Source organism: Mustela putorius, unplaced genomic scaffold (assembly GCF_011764305.1).
Source record: "Mustela putorius furo isolate JIRA1106 unplaced genomic scaffold, ASM1176430v1.1 tig00003836_pilon_pilon_pilon, whole genome shotgun sequence".
In the NCBI taxonomy this organism is placed as follows: Eukaryota; Metazoa; Chordata; class Mammalia; order Carnivora; family Mustelidae; genus Mustela; species Mustela putorius.
In genome coordinates this window covers 17,510,372-17,531,193 of record NW_025421989.1, presented here as the reverse complement: position 1 = coordinate 17,531,193, position 20,822 = coordinate 17,510,372, and the positions used below count along the sequence as shown (strand labels likewise).

At 44.8% G+C, this 20,822-nt stretch overlaps 1 protein-coding gene across 2 annotated transcripts in view; it reads right to left on the bottom strand.

The window, feature by feature from the left end:
• PHEX (phosphate regulating endopeptidase homolog X-linked) overlaps window positions 1-13,207 on the bottom strand; it is a 201,893-nt gene extending 188,686 nt beyond the window's left edge. The window contains exons 1-2 of one of the 2 annotated variants that reach the window (XM_013064900.2): window positions 12,275-13,207; window positions 6,930-6,998 (exon numbers count right to left, since the gene is read on the bottom strand). In XM_013064900.2, coding sequence (XP_012920354.1) covers window positions 6,930-6,998; window positions 12,275-12,392 — 187 coding nt within the window. In that variant the 5' untranslated portion in view covers window positions 12,393-13,207. The remainder of the gene's footprint in view (window positions 1-6,929; window positions 6,999-12,274) is intronic. The other variant, XM_004769183.3, reaches the window with a different exon arrangement.
• Window positions 13,208-20,822: the final 7,615 nt, after the last annotated feature.

The window sequence follows — 20,822 nt, the reverse complement described above, 5'->3', positions numbered from 1 at the left end:
CTATTAAATTACTGTATTCAGATTGAGTGGGTAAAAGCTTGGTGGTATTGGTGTTAATGGTTTTTGCAGGACCGCCCCGGACATCTGCGCAGCATGGGATAGGAATGCAGATGGAGTTTACGGTAAATTGTTTGCAAGGACGTGTGCAGTGTTTCCTTCCATCCCTCTCAACCTTCTCCGGGGTCACTCGCAACTCATCCCATCCAGCGACAGGATCTATTTTCCCTGCCTTGAATCTGGGTTGGCCTTGTGACTTGCTGTGACCAACAGTATACAGCTGAGTGACTGCTGGAGTTTCAAAACTAGGCCTTAGAAGGGCCTTGTTATGGCCCTTTGAAGAAGCCTCCCGGAGGAGGTGAAGCAACATGGAAAATAACCCATCAGCACCAAGTGCCAGACCTGTGACTGAAGCCATCATGGACGTTCCAGGCCAGAGGACCCTCAAGCTGAACGCAGCTGTATGAATGAGGCTAGGCAAGAGCTGCAGAGGAACCCCCAATTAACCCACAGAATCAGAAGAAATACTCAATCACTCGTGTTTCAAGCCTCAAAGGTAGTTTGTTCCACAGCATAAGCTGAAGGTGAAAGCGAGGCCCATAAGTCATATTGAAACATTTAAAAGAGGTATGTACAATATACCTCCATAAAGACCTGGAAAGCCACCTATGAATTCCTGAGCCCCTGGACGTTCAGTGTAGCTCTCAGAGGAATGAACCCCTGGAAGAAACCCCCACAGGCCCTGCAGGGAGGCTCAGGGCCATTTAGCAGGGAATCCAGCCCCATAAAACGATACAGCTGCTGACCTGGCCCCTGGACCTGGCCAGAGGAGGGGAGTATGTGTGTAAGTTAACAGAAAGACACAACAGACTGATTTACCATTTCTTCCTCTTTCATAAGCCCACACACAATTACATATGTAACACAGTCAACAGGGAGGAAGTATCCATGAGCATTTAAAAAATCTTTCACTAAAAAATGAGAAGGTAGGGGCGCTTAGGTGGCTCAGTGGCTTAAGCCTCTGCCTTCGGCTCAGGTCACGATCTCAGGGTCCTGGGATCGAGCCCCACGTCGGGCTCTCTGCTCAGCGGGGAGCCTGCTTCCCCCTCTGTCTCTCTGCCTGCCTCTCTGCCTACTTGTGATCTCTGTCTGTCAAATAAATAAATAAAATCTTTTTTAAAAAATGAAAAGGTTCTTATGGCATCTGGGTGGCTCAATTGGTTGAGTGTATGACTTCAGCTCAGGTCATGATCTCAGGACCCTGAGTTCGAGCCCCACATCAGGCTCTACGCTCAGCAGAGAGTCTGCTTGTCCCTCTGCCTCTCTCCCCGCCTTGTGCTCACTCATGATCTATCTCCCGCATGCACATGCTCCTTCTCTCAAATCATAACATCTTTTAAAAAAAAAAAATGAGAAGGTTCCAAAATTCCTAATATTCAACTCCAACTCCCTGCCAACTGTCATACAACTGCTGGCTACCTCTCTAACGCAAAGATATGCACCAATTTTTTAAAAAGTAGAGGGCAGCCAGTATTTTAATGACATTGGAAAGATGACATTCTGGGTAATTTTCATACTTTAATTAATGCCAGGATATATTTATTTGAAGTAATGAAAACCCAATGAGTTGTCAGCTAAATATGAAGGAATTGCCAAAAAAAAAGGATCATCAGCATATATGTATATATGCTGGTTATCAGTTTGGTTACATGTGACCTCCAGGTTTAAAACTAAGGCTATTTTTCCAGCCTAGATTTGCTATGAAAATTTTCAAGAGCTTTTTGTCCTTGATACAGTGAATGATATAGACATATCCTCAGTTTCTACAGGACTTCAAAATCCCCAGAACTTTCCCCCTCCCCCAAAAAATCAAAGCAAAAAAAAAAAAAAAAAACTGGTTTAGAGGGGCACCTGGACGGCTGTCAGTTAAGTATCCAACTCTTGATTTTGGCCAGGTCATGATCTCAGCATTGTGAGACGGAGCCCCGAGTCAGGCTCTGCACTGAGTATTGAGATTCTCTCTCTCCCTCTCCCCAACCCCTCTGCTTGTGCTCTCTCAAAAAAAAAAAAAAAGTAAAATAAAAAACTGGTTTTAGAAGTTTGATAAATTTAAAATTGGCTTAATATTTTCATCTTTGAGAATTAGTTCAATGGTCTCCAATTATATTTTTACTTACTGCTACTATTTTATTATTAATTACTATGCAAATAAGCTAGGACATACCAAATCTTTATTTCAGTTTGTATTTATAATAATTCTGGCTGTGCCACCACAGAATGAATCTACTATGTGACACCCCAGGTGCAGAGATTATTCAAGTTTCCCTGCCATACAATATTTACAGTCACACAGGGGCGCTTGGGTGGCTCAGAGGGTTAAGCCTCTGCCTTCAGCCTGGGTCATGATCTCAGAGTCCTGGGATGGAGCCCCACATCGGGCTCTCTGCTAAGCAGGGAGCCTGCTTCCCTCTCTTTCTCTTTGCCTGCCTCTCTGCCTGCTTGTGATCTCTCTGTCAAATAAATAAAATAAAATATTTTTGAAAAATATTTACAGTCACACAGAAGAACCTTCACACACATTTTTATTCACATAAGCACATTGTTTTTTGGCAGCCTTCCCAAACCTCCCCCTGCCCCCAGCCTAAAACATATCCAGTGTTCTTGTAGGTACCTACAAAATCTGCAAGATCAGCTCTGACCTCAGCCTTGACACAGAGCGGGGAAATACATCACTCACACAGAATTTGGAAGTCAGCCCGCTAAGTGGGAAAACTCCAGTTTCAACCTCCCAATTCATCATTCATAATTCACAGCTGGGCACAGGGCTGCACTTTCTGGAGGAGAACGGTGACTTCAAATTTCAAGGGACCACAGTTGTCAAGACACCACAACTCCTTTTCCCCTGCTCAGTTCCATGGAGAAAACTCAAAGAGACTTGTTTTAATAAAGAAATATGAGGATCAAAGAAACCTGTGAAAGGCCCAACTATGTGTTCTCTCAAGTTACTGCATATAAGGTCAGGGATTACTGGGTCTCTTACTAGTGCTTATGCCGAGGTAGAGGCACCACACCCCATGTACCAGCCTGAGCCTTTAAGTTTAATCAGGGCTCAAGGGAGAGGGTGGTGCTAACAGTAAAATCATTAATACTGAGCATTTCCTGTGTACCAGGAACCATGCTAAGCCCTTTTCAGAAAGTTCAGCATCATCTGGAGCCAGACAGCCTGGGTTTAAATGCCAACACCACCGTGCAAAGCTATGTATGTAACCTTGCGCAGGTTATTTAACCTCTCAGTTTCCTCATCTATAAAAAGACATAATAACCATAACCCACGGGATCTTCATGAGAATTAAATGAATCAATACACATGAAATGTCCAGAACAGTCTCAGGCACACGACAAATATGGTTGCCAGATAAAATAGAGAATGCCTAATGAAATTTGAATTTCTTATCAATTATAGCTTTTACAGTTTAAGAATGTACCAAATATTGTAGGGGACATATACAAAAAAATAGCAGCCTTGTTGTCTATCTGCAATCCAAATGTAACTGAGCATCCACGTATGCACGTAGCTAAAGCTGGCAACCTTACATACAAATTTTTGCTATTATAATTCCATAAACACTCATTCGAAACTCTTGAGTTACTTTTCAGAGCTTATAGGCTTTCAGGTTTTAGAAAACTAATATAGTGAATAGAACACAGCTAATATACTACCTCTAGCAATGTCTGGAGTGGCACTCCTGAAACAAGCACCTTAATAATTACATAGGAAATATACGGATATTTTCCTAGGTGGTATAAACAAAGTCTACAACAGTCTCACAGAAGTTAAGAGTTAGTTTTGCCACCACAAGAACTGAAATCAGGTCCAGTCTTGCCAACTGACGGTTACAATGTTCTCTGGGTCTGGGGTTAAGAATCACACACTGTAGACCTGGATTACTACTACAACCAGCACTATTTTCTCCCAATCTCACACCTAATATGCTAAGTTAAAACAGCATTCCCATTTTATAGATGGTAAACAAGAGGCTCTGGATGGTTATTTAATCAACCCAGGATCATATGGCTTTTAAGTGGCCAGATCATGCTTCAAACCCAAATCAGCTTGTCTGCCCTTAACTGTATTTGGCACGCCCTTTCCTTGTAATTTTTTCCACCTTTATTTTGAAAGAGGGATTCGGAGAAGAGGAAATGGACAAGAGGAAGGAAAAAAGGCTATGGAGAGACTTTCAGAAACGGGTGGCACCTGCTCAGAAATGGTCCAGAGGTCATCAAACGCTTCCAACTTCTGAGCTTTCATCCTGCACGACTAGACACGCATGCACACGTGCCCCCACCACGCATGCACCCCCACCACGCACGCACCCCCACCACGCACGCGCACCCCCACCCCCTCCACCTCCCCCACCTCCCGTGCATGCCTTTGTGCTGCTTCTCATTTGAAACCTTCCCAGGGGCCCATTTATGCAGTGTGTACCTAACAGCTGTTCTGCAGGTCCCTAATCACAGTGAGGTTCATGTTACACTGAAGAGGATATATCCTTGGTGAGCCTTTTGTCACAGAGACAGAAAAATCAGTATTTTTTTTCAGTATTAGAAAGCTGTTCACCAACGTGAAAATTAAAAACAGAACAGCAAGGCAAAACAGACTAGCTGCCAGGAGACGACATAGCAAACGGCATTCTGTAAGGTTTACTCTTGCGTTATTACAATTTGTAATCAAGAGAAAACTCATACGGTATGTGGCTCTCCGTACCAAAAGTTGCCTTCTCAAATTGAAAATTTTTCAGTTCAGAAAATCTCATTTTCATACATCTGCAAGGACCCAACCACAGCAAAATCACAAGGTGACATGAAGTCGAAAATGTGACCTCTGACAGTTCTGCCTGGTGGTCCACTCTACTTCAAGTCATCCCTTTCCATTGAAATCCCCTAGGTCAGCGGCTCAAGCTGCAAACAGGAAAGGGTATGGGAATTCCCAAATTATTCTCACCCTTTCCGGGATGAGATCGAGAAGCTGAAACTGTTATCCAGTCACCAGACTCTGGTAGGTCTATCCTTATGAAAAAGGCAAGACAGGACCAAGGCTGAAGAGTTACCAGGTATGGCCTTATCGCACAAAAGCACTGATGGAGAGCAAACAGACATGAACTTGAAGCCCAGTGCAGCACCAAACTCAGGATGTGATCCTGAGCAAATTATTTAGCTTCCAGAAGCCTCCATATCCTCATCTGTAGTTGGGTCTGGTGAAGGCACGGACATCATGGGGTTCTTATGAAGATTTTATGAGATAGCAGCATATGTAAGTCACTTAACACAATGACTGGTTAAAAATATATAGATAGATCACTTTAAAAAGGGACAAAAAATAACATACTGTCTAATCCATTACCTCTGTATAAGGCCTCTGAATTTAAAAGCTCTTTTACCCAAGTCTTTTCTAACTCAGCTAATGCCACTGCCAAAAATCTAAGCATCACCTTGATTCTCTGCTTTTTCTCACAGCCCACTTCAAATCCTTTGGCAGCCCTCTGGCTCCTAAACCCTCTACACTCTGCCTTTCCATCTCTGGAATTCAAGAAAGCATCGAGTCTCTTCCAGCTCACCGAAATAACCTCCCTCCTGACGACCTGCTTCCATCTTGCTCCCTGTGGTCTGTTCCCCACCCAAGAAGACTCTCCGAGCCCAGGTGTGCACGGAGAGATCGTTTAAATGCTTATAAGATCATGTCTCTGTCTTTACTGAAATCTTTTGGAGGCTTTTCAGCACACTTAGGAAAAACCCACACTCGCTGACACCCCAGTTCCCCACTAAGCCTCTCATCACCTGCACTCTGTCCCCTATGCACTTAAGTTCTTCCACTCTGGGACCTTTGCCTCAGCTCTTCTGTACCTGGAAAGCCCTTTCCTTGATCTTCACACATGTCCCTTCTCATCATTCAGGGTCATTTCAACATCATTTCCTCAGACTTCCCAATCTAGCCATCCTGTCCTTGCTATCACATTACTGTACTTGAATATTTTAATTTTCTGCACAACATTACCACCAGCCAATCTTTTTCTTCCACATTGATCACCTTGTGCTTATTGATGGTCTTTCTTCCCCTACCTGGTCATTCAAGTTCACTGCTAACTCAGTGCCTGACTTGAAATAAATATTTGGCAGATTATTTCATTAATCTCTTAATGAAATTAAGAGGAAAGTGAAAGGGCCATGTGCTTAACTAATCCTTATGACTCTCCCCTTGGAAAATGCACTAGTGTTCGTGCCCACGTGCCCACTTAAAGAAGAGGGGTGGGCCGCTGGAATCTGGGTCCTGCAAATCTAGGCCCTAGCCCTAGTCCCTCTTCCCTATAGAGGGAATATAAGCTATGCCAAAACGGAGGTGAGTTTAAACACTCATATCCACTGTGGAGTACCCACTGATGCATGGCCCTTTAACCTCAAGACAAGCTTGACTTGTAATGACCCAAAGTGACTTCAGGTGATAGTGGAAGTGATGATTGATGGAGGATCCCTGCTCAGAGGCAGAAAGGTCAGACCCACTGACCAAATGATACAGAGAGACTGCTTAGGGTAAACAGGGACCTATATCCAGCTGAGACCATAGGAAGGCTGATGGTCTCTCTGTTCGGGTCTTAAGAAAAGCCATTTGGCCTTCCAAGCCCCTTCTAGATTTTCTTATAATGACTTGGAATACCACACATTTGTTTTTTTGCAAGGAAGGGAAAAACAGGAAACCAATACTCCACAATTTCACACTGAGCGTTTCCCATCGAAGGTAAACTGAAAGGTTCATCAAAATTGCATTTTGTACTTGGTAAACCTCAAACAAACAGAACACTAAAAATACCACCTGTTTCCTCTTCCTTTCCCCAAGGTACCATAATGATAACTTGACACAGGAAGGAAAACGGACTTACCAGCTTCGATGCATTCTGGCTTCAGGCAGTACTCCTGTTTATCTTGGAGACTTAAGAAACCTTGACTCACTGGAAAAACAGACCAAAATAAAGAAATGACTGTCTTGTAGCAGACCCCCGTCAGGTAACCCACAGTCAGGCACATATGCTAGACATCTGATATCAGTTCGTCTTTCTCAGCATTGACCCGGAGTTCAAAAATCCAGGGGGCTCGGTATCACCGAACCAGATTCTGGTCACAAGCTAAGTAACCTTGGTGAGACTCGGCTGCTCTGAAATTGGGTTCTCTAGAATATAAGAGGAGTGGATACAATCAGATCAGTGCTTCTCAGAATGGGGTCCCCAAGCCTCCGGAGCAGCATCCTCTGGCAGCTCTTTACAAAGACCTACTGAGCCCTACCGCTGACCTGAATCAGCAAGTCTGGGGGTGGGGCCCAGCCATGTGCTTTTTGGCAAAGCCCTCCAGGTGACTCTGATACACACTCAAGTTTGAGAGCCACTGGGCTAGATGATCTCTCAAGTGTCTTCCATCTCAAGTTATCTATGATTTAAGTCTCATAATTTCACTCTTTCTGTTTACAACTACATTCCTGTTTTAGAGATGGGGGAAAAAAATGAAATTTACAACTATGTCGTTGGGAGCAAATCCAGACTGGAAGGAGAAAAAGAGTATGCGTGGCATTTAATGTTTAGATAAGATTCAGAATCAGTTCTGATGGCGTGTGTGTTACGGGGGGGGGGGGGTACACCGTATATTATTCAGTCATCTAGCAAGAGAGTCATGATATGCCATGTACCCCACACACCCTCCTCCCACCAAACTCAGCCTAGCCACCAGACCTGCGGCTCGTGGACCAAGCTTCCACCTACTCCCACCAGAACAAAACAAAACAAAAACCCTGTGAGATAGAATTAGCTTTTCGCCAATGGCTTCATTTTCCCCATCTGGCTGACAGTATTATCTAAATGGATTTCTGCAGAAGTACAGAAGGGCGCCCTATTTGTAAACTCCAGGCAGCACCTGGGCATTAGCAGATGTGAGTTTAGATTTCAAAAATATTTTTGGTAGCCAAGGAAGTTCATGGAAATTCATGACTGCTGTACTCTGTGAGCAGAAATAAGGAATCCTCGGAGATGTGGCTGCGGGGAGATGAGTGGTGGGGGGTGAAGGGGAGCCGAGGCCTTTTGTGGCATCTCAGCTGAGAAGCAGGATAAGAAAGCATGGCGGTACCCGTGTTTCCGATAGAGACGGAAGGCCTGTGTATATCTCTTGCCAGTGCGTGATTTGTATTTGTTATTAACCCACATTCTAAGAGGAGCCTGCTTTTTCTTTGTTCTTTTCTCTGCTGCCATCCTCAAACAGCCATTTTACTTGTGTTACATTATACATATAATAAAAAAATAAATTAAAAATATATTAAATTTTTTTTTTAATTAAAAAAAAGAAAATTGCCTATGGAACATCTCAGGTCTATTTTTAAGAAAAGAAGTATCTTAGGGGTGCCTGGGTTTCTCAGTCGGTTGGGTGTCCAACTCTTGATTTTAGCTCGGGTTCTGATCTTGGGTCCTGGGATCAAGCCCTGCATCAGGCTCCACACTCAGTGGGGAGTGTGGTTTCCATCCCTGACCTCCCCTCCCGGGTTGCGCGCTCTCTCTCTCTTTCTCTCTCTAAAGGGAATAAATAAATCTTTTTAAAAAGATTTTATTTATTTGAGTGAGCGAGTACGAGAGAGTGGCAGAGGGCGAGGGAGAAGCTGGCTCCCCACTGAGCAGGGAGCCCGATGCGGGGCTCGATCCCAGGACCCTGAGACCATGACCTGAGCCAAAGGCAGAGGCTTAACCCACTGAGCCACTCAGGCACCCCAGAAACAATAATATTTTTAATATAGAAAAAGAAAATGTTAACTTTTCACTGATTAGGTGCTTTAAAAAACACTTAAGGAACTTAAGGAACAGTTTGGTTTCTCATTTTAGATTTTTCTCTAACTAGCAGAAATGACGCAGAATGCAGTGGAGTCATCCTCAGACCAACAGTGTGAGAATGACCATAAAGTGGGGGGGTCAGCAAACTATGGTTCATGAGCCAAATGCAGTCTTCTGCCGGTTTCTATACAGCCCGTGAGCTAAAAATGATTTTTACATTTTTTAATGGTTGGAAAAAACCACAAGAAGAATAATATTTCATAAAACTGATCTGAAATTCAAATTTCAGTGTTCGGAAATCAAATTATATCAGAATACAGTCACGCCTATTTGTGGACATATTCGTCTGTGGTTGCCTTCTTGCTATAAGAGAGTCGAGTAGCAGCACAGACACTGGATGGCCCAGAAAGCTGAAAATATTTACACTCTGGTCCTGCACAGAAAAAGTTTGCCAACCATTACATTTGAGGAATAGACTGTGGGGAGGAAGAAGGGGGGGAGGAGGTAGAGAAGAAAGGACCCCTTAAAATAAACTGGTTATGCTTCTACCTGTCATTTTAAATTCTAGTTTTCTAGCTTCTCTGAGACCCACCCCAAGGCCAGTGGCAGTCACTCTTACTGTAGAAGGACTAAGGTTTAGGAAAGAGATTAGCCCAGAGTCGAAAATACAAAGAAGTAAGGAGGGATGCTAGAAATTGCAGGCATGTGCCTAAATTTGGACAGACAGAAAAATACCAACCAGGAAGCTCCTTGAAGAGAAGAGGACTTAACCAGAAGATTGTCACGAAGAGCATTGCCTTGCAGGTCCCTGGAGATTTTCAGACAAGGACTTTTCACTAAGTGCACGGTGGAGGTGGGTGGCAAAGCCTGGGGGACTAGGCAGTGGAGAAGGCTGGGGGAAAAGGTCTGAAATAGTGCAGAGATGTTTGACAAAAACCTCCTGAAGACTGTGCATTTATCTGAAAGCAAATATCCCCAAATATAGACATCCAAGGGGATGTTGTCAGCTAGAGCAAGGCTTCTCAGACTTAGTTTGCAAATGAATCACCTGGGGATCTTATGGAAATGTAGATTCTGAATCAGTAGTTCCTGGGGGGGGGTGCGCCTCGGGATTCCAAGTGGGGCGCATGCTGCCAGTCCAAGGGCAACACCGAGTAGTAGCGCAGGTGTAAAGAGGCTATATTTCTATTCTCTGACATCATTAGAGCTCCTCTTAGAAATCTGCAGTGAGAGCCAGGTAACTGGGCATACTGCAAATTATTTTTTTCTGCTCTAGGCAGGCCTCCTTACCCATAGCATTGCCTGGTTTCATGAATTTTACTGTGCTCTAAAAACTTTAGAGCTGTTTCTGAATAATCATCTCCTCTCAAGGAACAAAGATTTGCTCCCATTGAGAATATTCCAGCTAGCGGTGCCTGGGGGACTCAGATGGTTAAGCATCTGCCTTCAGCTCAGGCCATGATCTCCAGGTCCTGGGATCAAGCTCAGCTTCTACCTCCCAGCGCAGTGTGGAGTCTGCTTCTCCTGCCTCCGCCTCTCCCCCTGCTGGTGCTCTCTCTTGTCTCTGTTTCTCTTCCAAATGAATAAATAAAATCATAAAAAAAGAGAGAGAGAGAATATTTCAACTAATACATAACAGCCTCAGAATACATAGTCGTTCTTAAACCGTGGAATTTCAAATGCTTCAAGCTGCAGGAACATTGAGAAGAGTGCGGATTTTTACATAAACGATCATCCTTTGGATTTTGAAGTTTGGGAGCGTTCGTGAAACACAAATAGTCTAACTTTGTACTCACTTCCCACATTGTATGCAGTTCCCATATGGGCATGACCATATCATTTTCCTCTCCTTTGAATTTCAGGAGAGGACACATGTCTAAACCCCAAGTGCCGAGAAATCTCGGAAAAGTTTTTGAGATCCACAAATTCAGCTGCAGGAGTAGGAGGTTTAGCTGTAGCAGAAAGTAATAAACCTATCTAATCTCCGAAGTCTGCAGCCACAGAGAACATGGAAAGATGGTTTGCTGGTTTTAGCAGAGTTTTCAGCAACACAACCCTAACTCTTTTCAAGTCGAATCACTGGTTTTCCCTTGCCAGGATAAACATGGCCTCCTACAACCTGTGCGAGCCAAAGAACATTTCCAGGCTCGCTGCATTTCAGACTGCACCTCAAATCCCCTAAGGATAGAGGCTTGTTCCCATATAGCTTTCAAGCTCATGAAATAGTATGGGCTGTATGAGGAAAATACAAAGGCTAATAATCAAGGGTCCAGAATGCCGGCAATTTTAGAAAATCCATCTCCACTTTTCATGACATTTCATTCTTATTCATAGGAATATGCTTTCATCATCATACTCTCTGGGTACATCATTGTCACCAAGGGTCATTAAAATAATTGAATCACAATACCTTTCCAATGTTGGAAGGACAACCTCTGTTTTCCTTCATATTAATTTTTAAATCTAGAAAAACAGAGTTAAAATTTTATCCCACCAGAGTCACTGGATTAGAAAGGCATTGAGGAATATCCTTAAGGTGCACATTTATTATTTTTTAAAGATTTTATTTATTTGACACAGATCACAAGTAGGCAGAGAGGCAGGCAGAGAGGAGGAAGCAGGCTCCCTGCTGAGCAGAGGGTCCGATGCAGGGCTCGATCCCAGGACCCTGAGATCGTGACCTGAGCCGAAGGCAGAGGCTTAACCCACTGAGCCACTCAGGCGCCCCTAAGGGGCACATTTAAAGACTGCTTTGCATTTTTTTTTAAATGTATTTAACAGAGAGAGATCACAAGTAGGCAGAGAAGCAGACAGAGAGAGAGGAAGAAGCAGGCTCCCTGCTGAGCAGAGAGCCGGATGCAGGGCTCGATCCCAGGACCCTGGAACCATGACCTGAGCCAAAGGTGGAGGCTTTAACCCACTGAGCCACCGAAGCGTCCCTGTATTTTTTTTTTTTAAGTTAAAGTTCATGATTCATTCAGGCAAACATTAGCAAAACTCAAATGGAAAAAAAAAAAAATTCCAGCATGGTTTTGATCACAACATAAAGTCTTTCCTCGCAAAATAAATGAAGGTATCTGACTATGAATTCATAAACCCTCATTTTGCTAAATGTAAAATGCAATGTGTAAAGAAAAAAAAAACCGTTTGCACAGTGCAACTGAGTCCTCCAGCCGCTGGAAGCCACTTGAAACCCACTTGGCATTTCTGGACTATACATCTGGTGGCACGTATTTATTTCTTCGACTTCCTAAAGAAAGGGCTCCTTTTCCTTCTGCATATTTAACAGAAGCTAAGGATACACCACCTACTCACACATTCAAACAGCCCTCCACCTGCCTCCTGACCAGGTCTGCCAGAATAAAGCACAAGGAAACGTAACTGCACTTGCCTCATTCCCTGGCCTCCAGCGCCCCACTTACCTAGAAAGAGGATCATACCGAGCACCAGGGTGCCGCCAATGAACACAGCCAGAGCAATTCGAGTGCCTCTGTTGGCGGACTTTCCAGTCTCCGTGCTGCTCCCCATTTCTGCCTCCATCAGGAGGGACGCAGAGGCCACGCAAAGAGAAAGTCACTTTTTGTGGTCTGGTGGCTGGTCTCAAGAGTCTGTTAGGCGTTGACATCCAAGGTCCTCTTGTTCTTCTACTAATAGACAGCTGAAGAAGTCCCGCCAGGAAATCTTCCCTCGCCACCCTTTCTCAAATATTTCTCCACAAATGAAATAAAAGAAACCCCAAATATTGGTTGCCTTGGCTTTCCCCCTGACCAGACAAAACAAACAGTGGTTGCTTTATCTTGGTGCTCTCCCCACCCCACCCCCCCAGCAAAGTCGCTTGCAACCGATGATTTGGCAGGCTCTTCTCTCAGGCGTTCTGAGTGTACATGTTTTACTATGTGGCTGAACAGATGTTTTAGCTATTTAAATGTATAGTCACTTAGGGAGGAAAAAACAATTGTCTTTATCAAAACTGGATTCTCATCAAACTCCCCCAAACCGTGATAAGTTAGGTGGCGAGGATTCTGCGGCCCTGCTCTAAGGTCTCAGTGAATCACGTAAGTCTTGTGCACTCATCATTCTGCTCGCCTCAACTGTCTCCATCCAAGCTATTGTTTCGGTGTGCAAGTCCCTTTTTAAAGCCCTCTAAGAGTTCCTGGGATATCCTGGAGCATTTTATTTTAGGAACTTGGTGTATGACGGCATGTGCCAAAAATCAGAGTCATAGTCCAGTGCAGTGCAAAGCAGCAATTAAGGCAACCTACAGAGGCTGATGGTTTGGACGGGAACTTTTTTTTTTTTTTTAAGGAGAAAGAAAAAGCACTTCCTCTCTGTGGTGAGCATTCGAATTAAGCTTATTAACAACCACAGAAGAAATGGTACAAGATTTTTTTTTCCCTCCTGCATCTTTTGATGGAAAGTGCCCTCGTGTATTTTGCCCTCCAGGCCCACCAAAGCAGCCTTTGGTTAGTACAGTTTTGTGTTTCTGTGATACGCCCATTTCAGCAGATTCTCCAGGATAAAAATCAAAGGTGATTGGTTTCACTGGAAAGACAGAGTGAATGACTGGGTGTTTGATTTGTTCAACTATGCGAACGATTTAAATTATGAAAATCTGCTTTATTTGTGGGGAAAGGCAACTGAGAGTCCATTGCTATGGGTTTTATTAGCCAATGATACAGATAACAGTGTTGTGAACCAATGCTACTACTTAACTGTTTTTGTTTTGCTGATGCTCATAGGACAGCGGGCATGGGGGTGGAGAATTCGTCTGAAAACCAGTAGAGCACAGTTTTCATGCAGAACTTGTGCCCATGGCCTTGTGGGTCCCACCGGAGCTCTGCAGAGGCTGTTGAGCCCCGCATTACATGGCCACGTGTTCATGGTCCTATCTGGCTGGTCTGGGTCAGGCCTTATACCCCTGGCATGGGGTTCTTTCAAGGTTTTAGACTTATTCCAAAACACATCCTACCTCACTTTCTGCTCGTTTCATGTTGCCCCAAAGGCAAAAGAGCACAAGCCTTTGTCCAAATTATGACACCATAGTATGCTATAGATGTGCTTATTACCTATTGATGTTATTTTGTTGTTGTTATTCCATAACACATCTTAGCAGGCCTTTGGCTCTTAGGACGGGATTCTCCCAAGAGATTTTAGACTTGAATCCATAGTACTTCTTAGACTGTGAGCTCTGTGAAGTCAGGAATCACATCCATCAAGTTCAATGCTATAGCCCCAGCATCTACAGTTCATGGCCCACAACAGTGAAGGCAGTAAGAAGAACAATGAAAATCAGGCAAGTGAGCTCCCAGGTACTCACTCTTAAAAAGCAGCTTTAGGACGCTCAGATGCTGGTGTCTGGGTGTCTCGCAGCCTCCCAATCCTTTGCTAAATGCTCAAAGGATAATGATATATCACAGAGGGACAGCACGTTTATTTCCCAGTTTAGCCTCATGGTAAAAGTATATGCTTGATAGCAAACGTCTTTTTAAGTCTGGTTTGCCATGAGAACACTGAGGCCCAAGGACTAGCCTCAAGCAGTACAGCAACTCGGGAAAGGGAAAGTCGCTGAGGGACCGCTGCCATACACCGTCGGTCTGCAGCTTGACAGAGCTCCCTGTGCACGAGGGACCGGCCACCGACACAAGTGTTACACCACTTCTTCCTGCTTCCCTTTCTTCTCCAAGTCTCCCCACACTTTTCGGAACCAAACTGACAGGCCATGGTGGCTGCGGGTTGGCGATTAGGACTTATCCTGACGTGCTATTCCTCATTGAAACACGTAAATTCGTTCTGGAACACTCAACTGCAAAGTGAAAAGCCAGTAAACTAAAGAAGACGTCCATGAATCCTAATAGGAAAACTACAATGCATTCCATCCCAAACAAAGATACGCAAATGCAGAGAAGAAACTACATTAATTGAACAATGAAAACAAGCCTAGAAAAGTAATAACTTTCAAGGTATTGAAAATAAATGCAGTTTGTTCACGTAATGCCAGTAATGAAGTTTTATTTTCCTCACCAAAGGAGGACTTGAGAGCAGGAGAAAGGGGGCTGGTGAATTGTTCATTAGAAGGTGCATTCTTTGTTCTGTGCCATTTTCTGCATTAAGTTTTCAACCTTTTGGGAAATGTTGATTATCTTGCACTCAAACTGCATTTAAAAATAAACTTGTAGCACCGAAGGGTCACCTGGCTGTCTCAGTCGGTGAAGGGTGTGACTCTTGATCTTGGGGTTATGGGTTCCAGCCCTACACTGGGAGTAGAAATTACTTAAAAATGAAATCTTTGAAAAAGAGAAAAAGGTTGTAGCACAGGAAAAAAATAGAGCAAAATAAAGAAGTTCAAAGTATAGAAAAATAATGAATGCTTACAGGAGACAAAAGCAAGGGTCTGCAAACTCGGGCATGTGGGCCAAATCTGGGCCACCACCTATTTTTATAAATAAATGTTATTGGAACAAAGTCACCCCCATTCGTTTACATATTGTCTATGATTGCTTTCATGCTACAAGGTCAGCGTTGAGTAGTTCCGTGACCCAGATATGGCCCATGGAATGGATTTACTCCCCGGCCCTTCACAGAAACCCTGAACTAAAGGGTAGTAGAAGATGCTGCCTCTTATCCTCACCTACACTGCGCACTAACACAAAGCAAAATGTTCACCTGAACTTGACCAGCTTCACAGAATTCTTCTATTAAACGTTCTCTGAACGCCAACTGTTGTGTCAGGGAAATTGGTCAATGCGTCTTTGAAACTGTAATATTAAAACTATGGCATATTATTTAGTGTGTTTTGGGGTGAAGTGTTATTCTGGGATGAAAAGGGGGGATGTCAAATAATGTTATAATTTCTCACGAGCCATAAAATCAGTTAACTGAGAAGTCACTACACAGGTAAGTCTGCTTAATCATCTGGTCTGCCCCCGCTTGATTGTTTCCATTCAGAACTTCCAGGACTGTCCTGAGCTTTAACTGGAATCAGTCAATGGCATCCAGAGAAATTTCTTGGGCATTTCTCAGGTGGCAGACGAAGAAGCCATGCCCGGGGTTCGGTAAACTGGGCAGTCATCACAGCAGACAAAGCCCTTGGCCACCAAGTTACAGAGCACTGAAGTCCAACATGTGTCCAGAGAAATACACATCCCTGAATGACAGATCCACTGGGCAGACTTCCAGGGGGACCTACTAGAATGGACAGCTTGAGGGCATAGGCCAAACCCCAGCCGGCCTGGGACTCCCCTGGACATTGACATCTCTCCCTGTAGGACTCCCACGTAAGATTATTTATCCAGAGTTAATGGAATCCTGCAACCGTGGCCCAGCCTCAGTGGCCAGGATGACAAGCAAAGTGGAGTCTTTATGCTACACGAGTGCATCTGGTCATTACTCGGAGGCGCCGGGCCTTCTGTTTTAGGCAGCAAAATCCCATGTGAGCTACAATTTCAGTGAGAAAGAAGGAAATGATTCAAAACCTGAAAAATGTATTCATCCATCCCCTGGAAGAAGGAGGAGGGAGGAAAGGGAAAGAAGAGCTCGAGGACGCAGACGCGAACCGGCTGTGCCGGCGCTCTATTACTTGTCGGCAGGCCCTTCAGACTAGGGAGGGTTCAAGTCCCAGGCCTCCCACTAATGAGACTCATTACTTACATTATATCTGATCTTTTTTAACATCTTTCTTAGCTGGACGTTCTGTCTCCTTTTACAGATGAGGAAACTGAAGTTTGGAGCCATTAAGCGATTTGCCCAAGGTCACACAGCAGGCATTTGTCTTCAAGCCTGAGAGGTTTCAAATTCCAACCTCTTTTCTCTCTGCCCCTACTTGATAAATTTGCTTATCTTCCTCAGGTAATTAGTGAAGGGAGGTACATCGTGTCAAAATGACACTTGAGACCTAGGGAAAGCGATAAACTATGCCTCCTCTAATTCTCTGGTCGAAAAGACTAATTATCAGGTTTCATTTCTTTCGCAGGAACAGCAGCCATCATTAAATATGGGGAAAATCTTTTTTTGGTTGGGCAACAAGACTATCTCCTGATTTACTGCTGCTCATCATCGAACACAAGGAAAGATAGCCACCTTTGAAAGGCCTCTCAACCATGTATTGTGCTGTTTGTTCACGTCTGAGCCTAAAAGGGGATTTCATTTCTTGACTTTCTCACATTCCTGGCCATACAGCTACGATCTCTTCTGTGTGCACTCGCTTCATGTGTGCTATTGTCAGTCCTGTGGTAGAGGAATCATCTGTTTTACAGATGGAACTCAAATCTGTCGACCTCTTGTGAAATGTACCCAAGATTTGTTTTAAACACAGGTACAGGCAGTTGACAGACCCAGAGAAGGGCTTTGATAGAAAGGTTTATTACTCACAGTTTTCAAGAGGAAGGGGCACACCATGTCACACAGGGCCACATGGGGAAGCATTGGGGCTGTTCAGGCTGCAGGATGAGCAAGGGGGCTAAAAAAAAAAAAGGAAGAACGAGGGAAAAGTACACACAAAAGCCTTTTAGTATGGTTTTCAGAAAAGAAACGGGCAAGCAGGCTAAGCATCTGAGACACGCTGAGGAAGGGAGAGCGAATAATTTCAGCAGGTCTGGTCTATGGAAGTGCTCTCTAGTTGTCCGCCATCTGGCCCTTGGGGTGCTGTGGGTTCTGGGTGAGTGGGTTCCTGGACTGCAGGAGCCTGAGAAGACAGGGACTCGGGATTGGTTGGGTTGCATTTCAAAGGTATGCTACGAGGCAAGTCATTTACTATCTCTAGGAATTGTCTAGCCCTGGGAGGGGCAGGCCCTCCCTGGGTCCACAAGGCCCAGAGATGTCAAAGAGTTATAAAATACAGAAAATTAAAAACATAAGTAACCCAGCTCCAAAACCCTTCAGACCTTCCCCAAAGCATCCCTCCGCACAGCATTCTATTAAAAGGTAATAACTATTCATCCCACCAGTGCTTACGAGCCATAGTCTCAAACCGATCAGATCCACCTCGACCCCTCAGTTAGATGACTAACATACAGAAGGTTCTATGCCTGTGATGATTAGAGCCAACTGCTCAAGGCTGGCTTACTCAGATGTTTAATGAAGGCAAGAGGCTCAGAGGAGTGATTTTTCAAGTTGGTGTGGTCAGGCACCAGAATCTCCCAGAAACCTGATTTAAACACCGATTACTGGGCGCTGTTTTCAAGTGCGGGACTCAGTAGCTCTTGGATGGTCTGAGACATTTCTTTCTCACGTGCTCCCAGGTGATGCTAATGTTGCTGGTCTGGAGACCACATCTGGAGGACCGCTGGCTTAGAGAAACCATCAGATCTCTTTCAGTAAGGCAAACCGAAGAACTAACAAAGCTAAACGTTAAACTTCTACAGAGAACCCAGGGATGACATTCAAAATATTTAAAAATATTTCAGTAATGAAAGCACCAGGCTGCTACGACTTGGTTAAAATAACATTTGTGAAGTGGAGCAGGGGGCGCGCAAGCTGTGTGGCTCAACCAAAGACTGCAGGAGAAATGGAAAGAGAGAAGGCTCCTCCTTGCGGGTCCCGAAGCAGGTGCACAACGGGCCTCAATGGACAGCGTGGGAGGTCAAGGCGGAGCACACAGAGCAGGAGGCAGGACCTGGGCTCGGGGTTTCATTACATCCCGGGAGTGGGGGCAGTGCTTTGGGGTTCCCAGGCTAAGGCCAAATTGGTCACTTCAAACCCAAAACAGCAGAGTCGTGGTAAGCTCCGTGGAGCTCTTAGCTGAGGGGCACGCTGGGAGGCAAGGGAGAGACTCCTGGATCCTGAGGGCTGCTGGGAAAATCCTGTCAGAGGCTTCCATTTTCCTGTGACTCTGCCCGCTGTTAGCCAGGGCACGTACCTGCATGAGGCCGAGGGTCGGTTTCAGGTGCCTTGGCCAAACAACATGGACGTCAAGGCAGCGGCACCACGGAATGGCTTGGCTAAAAGCGCCACACAGGCACGACTTCTTAGCTGCTGGATCTGGAAGGTCCCAGGAGAGGGGTTGGGACAGATGAGGCCGTGAGTAGGGCCTGGAGAAGCAGCCACTGAAAGGAAGGAGGTATTTCAGTAGTTAACAACAGCTACAGCCACACCACCGAGAGCCAACTGAATTGTAATCCTGAGTCAAATTTCAAATGGACCCATGATGGTGCTTAAAACCCTTTAAGAGCTGCTGTCACCTCTGGGGAAAATGTCAAAATGTTTCACACAGACGTCCTGGGTGACTGAACCCCTGCACTCCTCCAGGCTCATTCTGGTTGGCCTTCAATTTACACACTACACACCAGCCATTCTAAACCCTCTTAAAGCTCCCAGACACACTGAACTTCACCCAGCCTTTTTGTTCTCAGGAGAAACATGTTTTTGCCTGGAAAACCATTTCCTTAGAAACTCAGATTCATCTTTTGAAACTCAGTTCAGACTCCTTTAGAAAGCGCACTAAAGCCCTCTTCTTATCAAGGTCAGGGGGTGACCTGTCATATCACTTCAGTTGTGTGACAATGATCTGTGTGGGACTCTACCCCATTAGACTATAGGCAAGCTGAGGGCAGGGATTTACCATACTGCATCAGTTCTAAGAGGGACTTTTTTTTTTTTTCCAAGCTTTAACATCTCTAGAAGAAGGGGTTAGGAGGTATTTCTTAACTTGACAGGATTTGTCTTTCTTAATGGTACCTCAATTGTGGTACATCTTACAATCAATTGTATCTTAGATTCAACAAAACAAGGATTTTTTCTTCCCTGTCCCCACATTTCCTTGTGCAGTACTGAGCATGTAGGATATGCTTTGGGTCTCAGCCTCACTTTGACCTTCTAGCATGTTCGGTGTCAAGCCCACAAACTACCTTTTCCAGGTTCCCTTACCAGGTAAGTTCTGGATTCTGTCAATGGGAGGCTTTCATGGGCAGGAGGCACATACAAGTCTATTTTGGATTTTTGTTTGCTGCTTCTGGTTCTCCCCATGGCTCCAGCAGATGACGGTGGGCTCCTACAAGAGTGGTAGCAGAGGTGACAGCAGCAGAGGCCGTATGGCTGCTGGTATGTATAGACTCCAGAAGCTTCTGTGGCACCATGGCCCCCGGAGTCCCAGTCAGCGGCAGCCACAGGAGGGAGTGTTTTTGTGGCCTTGGGAGTCAACACCTTTCCTCTTTTGGTAGCAGTAGCAGCTTCCAGAAGGTACAGAACTCTGAGCACCATCATCCCCTCTTTACTCCTTGTGCCAACTGGTTTCAATGCCTTTAGAACCAATTCTCTGCATTAAATACACTGTCTTTAAGATAAGTAGAGCTGTTTGTGCTTTCCCGGCTGAACACGGACAGCTACAGTCCCCTTCCCTGGCCTTCTGTGACTGGAAATGGCCATTGAGGCTGATGCATGGTCCACGCTGCCAGGGGGTACCCGTGACTGAACTTCCTGGGTTGGCTTCCTAGCAGTCACTGCCACTAACTTCTATGTGACCTTGAGAAAACTCATCTCTCAGGGTCTCAGTTTCCTCATCGAACAGATGGGGATAACAATAATCTTCACCTTACAGAGTTATTATAAGACAAAGTCCTCAAAATGGTGTCTGAAGAAATGTTAGGCATCACTATTACTGTGCTTAATAGTTCATATGTTCTGTCACACATACAGATACCTACAGATGGACCCCTTGTGTGTGTGTGTGTGTGTGTGTGTGTGTGTGTGTGTGTTTAATTTTTATTTAGGGCTACCTATGCCTATGGGAAGTATTCAGTGACGATCTACTGGAGGAAGGAGGGAAGAGGTAATAATAATAATAATAATGCTTAAATTAAAAATATGCTTTCCATGAAGCATAAAATTATTTCAGTATTAAGAATCAGCACAACCAGCCACCTGGGTGGCTCAGTGGGTTAAAGCCTCTGCCTTCGGCTCAGGTCATGATCTCAGGGTCCTGGGATCGAGTCCCGCATCGGGCTCTGTGCTTGGCAGGGAGCCTGCTTCCTCCTCTCT